The sequence below is a fragment of the Juglans microcarpa x Juglans regia genome, chromosome 5S (assembly GCF_004785595.1).
Source record: "Juglans microcarpa x Juglans regia isolate MS1-56 chromosome 5S, Jm3101_v1.0, whole genome shotgun sequence".
Lineage (NCBI taxonomy): Eukaryota > Viridiplantae > Streptophyta > Magnoliopsida > Fagales > Juglandaceae > Juglans > Juglans microcarpa x Juglans regia.
In genome coordinates this window covers 24,882,880-24,892,253 of record NC_054603.1, presented here as the reverse complement: position 1 = coordinate 24,892,253, position 9,374 = coordinate 24,882,880, and the positions used below count along the sequence as shown (strand labels likewise).

The 9,374-nt window shown below is 35.2% G+C and overlaps 1 protein-coding gene across 1 annotated transcript; it reads left to right on the top strand.

The window, feature by feature from the left end:
• Window positions 1-4,897: 4,897 nt before the first annotated feature.
• Window positions 4,898-7,258, top strand: LOC121268649 (probable xyloglucan endotransglucosylase/hydrolase protein 32). The gene is made up of 5 exons (XM_041172980.1): window positions 4,898-5,321; window positions 5,436-5,536; window positions 5,638-5,855; window positions 6,493-7,105; window positions 7,182-7,258. The coding sequence occupies exons 1-4, from the start codon at window positions 4,913-4,915 to the stop codon at window positions 6,857-6,859; spliced, it is 1,095 nt and encodes a 364-aa protein (XP_041028914.1). The 5' UTR covers window positions 4,898-4,912; the 3' UTR covers window positions 6,860-7,105; window positions 7,182-7,258.
• Window positions 7,259-9,374: the final 2,116 nt, after the last annotated feature.

The following is a 9,374-nucleotide window of genomic DNA, read 5'->3' as shown; positions in this document are numbered from 1 at the left end:
AAATGGGCAGATTGCAATGTCGGGTAGGTAGTACTGGAAGTGCACCCAGTGTTGCCCCCTATGAAAGAGATTCCCAACCTGTAGCCACAGATGGGGTCCGGGTCCAAAGGAAGACCACTAACCCCAATACACGGGGCGTAACAGTGTGTACTGGCCTATGAAAGTGATAAGAAAGAATGTATGAACGCATGAATGCATGTATGCACGTAACGCACTAATACACAAACTTTTAAGAAATGAAGACACTGGCGGGGGAAACGTTTTACCAAAAGAAACCCCATCCAGTGAAGTTTTCAAATGAACACACGTATGCATGTATGCATATACGTATAGTATGTGTGAATGATGAATGCATGAATGAAAACCTATGCTGTTATATTTTAACTGTATGAAATAATGTTTACGAGTCATCGACTCATTTTAGTTTTTATGCATGTCCCTCCCCCTAGTAGGAACTGAGTGAAAAGGATGGACACGGTCGATGGGAAAGAGCACGGAAGTCTAGGCAAGCGTTTTAATCGTACGAAGGACCCTTTTATTGTAAGAATGATGTTTTCCATTGTAAACATTTTTTATTCTAAAAGTATATTTTATCTTATAAACATAAAGTTTCGCACCCTGGATAGCAAGTAAAGAGTTTTAAATTAAATGGTAATTCCCGTCATCCTTTATAAAATTATTTTATAAAAAGTCCCACCACAAAGATGGGCGTTACACTGTATAACACCATTTGTTGCTCCTCCACAACTGGTTCTTGCATCTCTATATTTCCAACCACGAGCATGTATGTAGCTATCTCCATGTTTGGTTTCTCAATGTTTGAATCACTAGGACCCACCTTTTGATTTATTTTTTCTTTTCCTACTTTCTTTTTATCCTTCTTAACCCAAGTCCTCTACATTTTCCTCCTTCTTCCATGTCTTTCTTCTCATCGCGACTACACGTTTTCATGTTATGCCCTTGCCTACAGCAACGAGAGCTTTAAGCCGGCAAAATTTTGTAAACCACAGTCTACAACCAACTTGAAGGATGGTTTGGAACACCAATCCAGAACTCTTCCGTGGGACACTTAGAGATATCCATCTTGATGCATACCCATGCACCATCAGTCCGCGTAGCACATCGCGTGCAATTATCCCAAGGAATAAAATGCTCAAAAGGTGCTATGATATTTCTCAAAAATGATTCATGATAATAATTTGGAGAGAGACCAAGCAAAAAAATCCAAACCGGCACCATCGATGGTTCATGATCTTCCACATACTCCAGGCTCTATTGAAATACACGATATGGTACACCATCCTTCTCACACGTTTCTCAGGAAAAACCTTTAAGGAAGTCCTCTTCATTAGACAACCTTACAAACACAGATCTAGGATTGGCCATTGTCGAAACCACTGGCTGTGCAGCCAACCCCCAACGACGTCGACAAAAAGATCTAATGTTATCTAATGAAGGCCGTCTACACAGGAACTTCAACACCATCGATTACTTGAAAGGTTGGGCAGATCTCTCAATTTCCTCCTTCGTAAAGGAGACATACGACACTCCTTCAAATACCTTTAGAGGACGGAAGGACACCTCCACCTCAGGGATAGGTTGTGGCATTTGTGCCACCATGTCAGCATAGGATCTGGGCCTTCCGTGAAAAGCCAGGTCACCCACAGTGACCCTAGCGGCAGCCATGTCAAAAGCAAAAAAAACCAATAAAACCCTAGCTAAGGACCCCGGGGTAGAATCGTACCTTACTTGCAATCAAATCATACCAATTAATATTTTGAATGACTTTGTTTAAATGTATATGTTAGATAAGGTTAATTCAAATTATCTCAAGCGAAGTAGAATTTGCTCGAATCTTTGCTCGTATTACAGCCTACACCAAATTGTTATGGTTGCACCTTTATGTCGCTTAAGAGGCTACTAGAGTTTTCTAAAATAATTCAATACTTTAAAATCAAGAGTTTAAATAGTTTCTCTAGGAAATTATAGAGAGAGAAGGCATTTGTTTTGTCGTTCAGTTTTCACACTTATAAAACTAGCGAACAATTTTCTTGATAGGGTGGTTAATTAAACTTTCTAAAAATTAATTAATTATTAGTGGTGCTGAGTTAATTAACTAATTATATTATAGACACTACATGGGTCTTGAGGTATTCATCACTAACCGTATAAATTTAGAACATATTATATCGATCAATCGATGCAATTGAGAATGTGAAAATACAGGATAAAGAGTAATATTGCTCTCAAAAGCCGAAACTAATGTCAAACCGTGTCTAATAAAAAGTTAGTTGTTGTGTACTATTATTTTTTCATTATTGAGTTGCGGGAATATATTTAAAAATGAATTCAATAAAAGTAAACTTAAAAATAGGACTAATTTCATTTGATTTGTTAAATATATTTTACAATAAAAATAACTTTACAATTTAACAAACTATAATAAACTACGTCAATTTATAAAATTATATTTGTGTAATTTCTTTATGGCTAAAATATTTTTCTTTTAAATGGTGACATAGATAACTCTTTTACAATTTTTTATGACTTCTTATTTTTTCTAAATAGGAGATATTTTGTAAATTAATAATTCCTTTTACAATTCTATATTATAAAACTCCTCTAATTAAAAGATGAACGTAAAAAATCTATATAAAAAAATTATATATTTATCATTTTCCTTCGTTTTTCCATAATAATTATGTTATACGGAGTTACCTGCGAATAACATTGGGGACAAGGACACTACCGATCACGTATGACAAAGGTGAGATCCATGGTCGGATTCCTCCGGTAGCCTAAAAACATACGGATTTACCTTTACAGGAAAGGAGCCAAAGTCCATCAAAATGAGATACTGATCATGCACGGAAACGTCCAGCGAGCTTCTATGTTTTGTCGGCCCAGCTGGACCCCACTGCCATCTCCTCTCACTATCCGACCGACACAACAGTTGCTGCGACTCTTCACCGTCAATACGTCTTTGCCACTTACCGTTCTAAAAAATCGAGCTCTCAACAACGGATGGCAACCACCGCAGTGAACTTCAAAAGAACGGATTCTCGAGAAACTACGAAAATGGGACAGACATCATCTGTAAAATAATAATACAGCCGCAGAGAAGTATACAATTATCATCTGTAAATTGGTTTTCATTTTGTCTGGTCGGTTGGTTAATTTATAGAGGTTTTAGAGCTGGGGGGCTGCATCCAAATTATTATACTGTGGCTGGGATCTAGGGAACATGCAATCCTCTGTAGATGATTGCGTGAGTGATATTGCTTTACGCTCACGAGGCATGGTCCAAGAAAATCAAACTTCTCAATGATACGTTCAAAAGATCGTCATAACTTACAATTGATTAAACTGACCAGCGAGCGAGTGACTAGTCTTGCATTCATGTCAGGGAAAGCCAGAATTTGTATAAATTTAATTTAAACCCTCCAACCAATGCTTTTCTCTGCATAAATCCAAACTCATTAACTATGTGTCAATTTTTGTACTCCATGGTAATTAAAATCGTTGCATTTTCCGTATGTTCTTCTATGCAGTGAGGAGCATTAATGTTTCTCATTTCCCAAATAGGTCAGATCAGAAGCAGAGGATTTAATCAAAGTCTATATATATATATATATATATATATATATATATATATATTTATATTTGTGAAGATATAACACATGCAGACAATGTACAATCAATGATGAACTTCAAACAATTGAGCTTTAGGCGCATGTTTAGATTGGAAATTTATCTCATATTATTATTATAATTTTTCTAAATTTTTTCATAAAATATAATTAACAATACAACTTTTTAAAATCTCAAAATAATAATAATATTAAAAAATACATTCTAATAATATTTTATTCAACTCATCTAAAATCATCTCAACTTATTTCTAAATTCAAACGGGGCGGTCTCTTCAAATTTTCTTGTCTCGTTTGTTTTCGCAGATGAGATGAGATGAAATGAGTTGAGATTAAAGTTAAAAATTGAATAAAATATTGTTGGAATATATTTTTTTAATATTATTTTTATTTTAGAAATTGAAAAAGTTGAATTGTTTATTTCATTTTATGTAAAAATTTAAGAAAATTGTAATGATTAAATGAAATGAGATGAGATGAGTTGAGAGAAATTGTGAAAATAAACGAGAACTTAATCCTACAATAGTAACATACAAGGATAGGTAAATTAGGGGAAGAAGTATGTATGCATACATCCCTCAAACACGGGTGTAATGAGAATGATTCGATCTAGGATAAAGAGTTACATTGATTAATAAAAACATTATTTAATAGTATTGATTTTTTATTAATTAAAAAGAAATCAAACTTGGGCCCCGTTTGGATAGCCCGTGTCCCACTCCATTGATGAAGTTCACAGGTCCAACACACCGGTAGCTACATTTTGATTCATGAGATTGTCTCGATCTGAATCTGACCCACATTTTCCCCCCCTTCATTGCCTGGAAATCACACACACACTGAAAGGCATGGTAAAAAACACAAAAATTAAATTCGATCCAACCTTGTTGCTTGCTTGCTTTAAAGCTGGCACAGACAGAAATGCATGTAGCTTTCAATTAGGATAGATGACTCTCTGCACGAGTCCAACTTCCTGTGAATTCACAAAGCCACACATAAGGAAAGCACATTTAAGAGATACCATCTACCCTTACTGCAATCCATCTTTCTTTTCTTCACTTTCCAGCCATGCAACCAATCTATCAGGATTTTCATCATGGTGGGGAAGAAAGCAGTCGTACTGGGTAATAAAAAGTTACAAAAACTTCATACATAACAATTGCTAGTCTATTACTGTCCTTTCGACCTTTTCAAACCACTTTTAGCTTAATATTTGTCAGCAATTTGTTTGGTTTTGATTCTTTCGCCCCCTAATCCCTCAAATGGAGAGGAGAAGAGGGGAAAAAAACTCTATTGGGGGACCCACTAATCTTCTTATTTATGTCAAACAGTACAGCCATACGCCTCTTTCATATATGCCTGTCTTCAGCACTCTAGACTCACTCTCGCAGCCTGCATTTATACACAAGCAATCATTATTCTTTCTCCATACAGCAAGCTCTCTTCATCATCCATCTTCTTCCAGTTTTATGGATTTCTTTCCATTCCTACTTCTAATCCTTATGGTCCCTTTAACTTCAAGCAATGCTCAAAGGCCACCTTCTCCTGGCTACAGGCCAAGCTCTAAGTTCAGGTCCATGAGCTTTTATGATGGATATAGAAACCTCTGGGGTCCTACGCACCAAAGATTTGACCAAAATGCATTGACAATCTGGCTCGATCATACTTCAGGTCTCACTCAGTTCACTTTTTTTGTACTGCATACATTTAAATTAGCTCTTAATTAAATTCCTCCAAAAGAAATCCTGATTTTTCTCCACTTTATTTCTTGGTTTCCCATTACAGGAAGTGGGTTCAAGTCTGTTCGGGCATTTCGATCTGGGTACTTTGGTGCCTCCATTAAGCTTCAACCTGGTTACACTGCAGGAGTCATAACTGCTTTCTATGTGAGAGTTTGGACCCAAAATACCTCTACTAATTTTACTACTTAAGAAGAAAGACAACATTTTTAAAACTTTCTTTTGTTGAATTGGTCTATGCATGGCAGCTCTCCAACAATGAAGCTCATCCAGGTTTCCACGATGAAGTGGACATTGAGTTCCTGGGAACGACATTTGGGAAGCCTTATACCTTGCAGACCAATGTTTACATCAGAGGGAGTGGGGATGGGAGGATTATTGGCAGAGAGATGAAGTTTCACTTATGGTTTGACCCCACCAAGAATTTTCATCACTATGCTATTTTATGGAGTCCTAAAGAGCTCATGTAAGTAGATAGAATTTTAATTTTTTTTTTTAATTAAATTACATTCTCATGTCTATATATATGAATTTCTATGTGAAGTTATGAACTGACTTTTAAGGAAGAGTTAAGTGTTTGGGTTAAATAATGGAACCACAATAAAGATAAAGCAAAGCTTGTTAATTTGCAAAGGTACTTACTTTGGCAAAGCCCTGAAAATCATATCGACATTACTACTTGATAGGTATTAATTAAGTGCTTCTAACTTTTATGGCCGACATTTGAGTTGTAAAATTGTGAAGAAATTCATAAGTTAAACCTATCTCATAAAATTAGTTCAACAAGAAAGAATTATTCATTCTTTATAAATATGTACAAGATCTTGTCTACTGGCAATGTGAAACTATTCCCTTTGATATTTTTAGAAGTGAATTATTATACCACTGTGCAAAAGAGGTAAGAAATATTTCCATCTCTCTCTAAATCAAGGAAAAGCTAAGTGATTTGACAGGAAAATTAATTTGGCTGGTCATGAATAATTTATTGTATATTCACAGATATCCTCATATCTTGAAATATCAAAGCATTCTATTCATTGAATTTAAAATGGATATATTTGGCAATGTTAGGTTAATTGTCTTGTTGTTATTCCCTTTTTTAGATTCCTAGTGGATGATGTTCCCATCAGAAGGTACCCGAGGAAGAGTGCAGCAACCTTTCCGCTGAGGCCAATGTGGGTTTATGGTTCTATATGGGATGCCTCCTCATGGGCCACTGAAGATGGCAAATATAAAGCTGACTACAGGTACCAGCCATTCATGGCACAGTATACCAATTTCAAGGCCAGCGGTTGCTCCGCCTATGCTCCCGCTTGGTGCCGCCCGGTCTCCGCCTCTCCTTTCCGCTCTGGAAGACTGACCAGACAACAAAACTGGGCCATGAGATGGGTTCAAAGCCACCATTTGGTGTATGACTATTGCAGGGACCCCAAGAGAGACCATTCCCTAACACCTGAGTGCTGGGGTTGAAGGTAGTAAAACCTGGAATAATCGCCACGTCCATTCTTATTATGCAAAGGGCACATGATGATTACTATTTTTTGAGATTTTAGTGAGAGTGTCTTGAGATGGGTCCCACTTGCCAGCAAGTTTGATGCAAGGGGACTTCAGCGTCCAAGGCTCTCCCAACAAAAGAAATAAAATATTGGAAAATTTGGTGTGGATTTCTGTTGGAAAATACATGTAATGAGAGAGAGAGAGAGAGAGAGAGTAGAGGTATTGAATATAAAGTGATGGGGCTCATGGGGTTGGGTTCTTTTGGGAAGGGTTTTCACTTCGAAGAATAAAGCAGAATTTCTGCACTGCTTGTACGTGTGTTTAATATGAATATTCGTGATTTAAATTATTGTATCATTTGAATTTAAAATATTCATATCTCCATCTTCTATAGTTTCTCTGTCGTTTTATTTATTTGAAAATTCAATGCTTCTTTTCCATTTTTTTATTTAATTTGTATTAATAAAAACAGAGAATATTAATTACAAATTAATAATCTCTTATAAGTTCGAGATAATGCATAAAATTAATAAGAACTCTTAAGAAATTAAACTTGGAAAATGAGGAAGTATAAATACATCTGAATGCATTTACAGCAAATCTAACATCAATACATGACCAAAAATAAATAAAAAATAAAGTTTAAGGTAGTTCACAAATTTTAAGGACATTCAAAGGGACACATTCGAATTTCGGACGTGCATGTCATAATGTCGAGATCGAAGCCTTAATTATAAAGGGAAAGGCACCTGCCGTAACGTCCAAAATCACATGGTGTACAGAACAATACTGAAACAAATGGGTAGTTTGTTGTTATAGGTGGAAAATGACCGTTTTGGCATTACGGGCTTTTAGGGTTTTTTTTTTAATAATTTTATAGATTTTATTTACGTAATTATAGGTATTGAGTCTCTATCTATCCAAATCAGACTGACAAGCTTAGTCCTGGTAAATTATTTGAGTTTGATTCGAAATTGGAATAAAAAGTACTACGACTCAGTACTCAAGTCATGTGTATTTGCTGGATGGACCATGCAACAGCCCGCCATTTTACTGCTATTTGAGTACTCCTTATTTATTTTCTTTTTCGATTTTTTTTTCAATTTTTAAGTTGTTAATTAATAAAAAAATTATATAATTAAATAAATTATTTTTATTCATAAACAACTTGAAAAGTAAGAATGAAAAAATGAAGCGGTAAAAAGGTGGTAAAAAGTGTGCTAAGGTCTAAGGGCGAGGTTTGGATAGTGAATTGAGTTGAGATGAAAGTTAAAAATTAAATAAAAAATATTATTGAAAATATTACTTTTTTATATTATTATTATTTTAAAATTTTAAAATTTTTAATTGTTTATTATATTTTATGTGAAAATTTATAAAAAGATGTAACGATTATATGATCAGATGAGATGAAATTCTTTTTGTATCCAAACTTAGCCTATATATTCTTCCAGAAAAATTCTATTTATCATCCTCATACGCCACACACTATAAATCATACATAATTTTTTAGTTTTTTTCCTTACCAAATGTATGGTTTATAGATTATGAGTAGAAGATCAACTTAATTAGTTTAAGAAGAATTAAACCAAAATAATTTTAAAAATAATAAAAATAAAAATAATATGTAATATATGAAGATGGTGAGTAGCAAAAACTTGTTTTTTCTTGGACTCCCGTGAGACGCATTGTCGGCCAAAGCTAATGCAGACGGTTTACTCAACTCGCTGCTAGAGCGAGTGCAAAATGGACTTCAGTAAAGCATGACACAGGCGATTGAACAAAGAACTACAAAGCAGTTCGCTAGACATGTGTGGGATCTTGCGATTGAGCTAAATATAATAATATATAACTAGATTTGCTTCCTAAGAAGAGTTTATGCAATGGCGTTAAAGCAAAGAGAAGATTGTAGATACAAAAAAAATTATATAATAGTAAATTCATGCTTTCATATAATATGTTAAATTTATTTTACGATAAAAATAATTTTACAATCTAACATATTACCACACGGGTCATATGCGGTTCACTAAAGTTGTAAGCCTGAACATAAGGAAAAAAGGCAAACGAGGCTTCAACATATATACGAAGGGCTTAAAATGTCACAAGTCCATAATGGGCTTGGAGGGGGGGACTCATCAGGAGTGAAGAAATAGAGAATGAAATATGGGACAAAAGGCTGAGTAAAGAAAATGCGTCAGGGAAAAAGATGAGAGGTGACATAAATGAGAGGGGATGTGACATAAATGACGCAAGGGGCAATGGATAAAGGGAAGAGCACAGACCACTTCGGGGGCCTCTTCCAGACGACTTAGGGACAGATTGTTAATTCGACATCTTCTCCAGCTTCTTCAAACTTGCAACTGGAGCTCCAGCGATGGCTTCTCCATCAGAAGATAGATCTTTGATTTCCATTGCATAGCTAGGATGAGAGACTGTAAAACAAGAATATTATAATGAATTTTCCCTTCTCAAATGCCCCATGAAT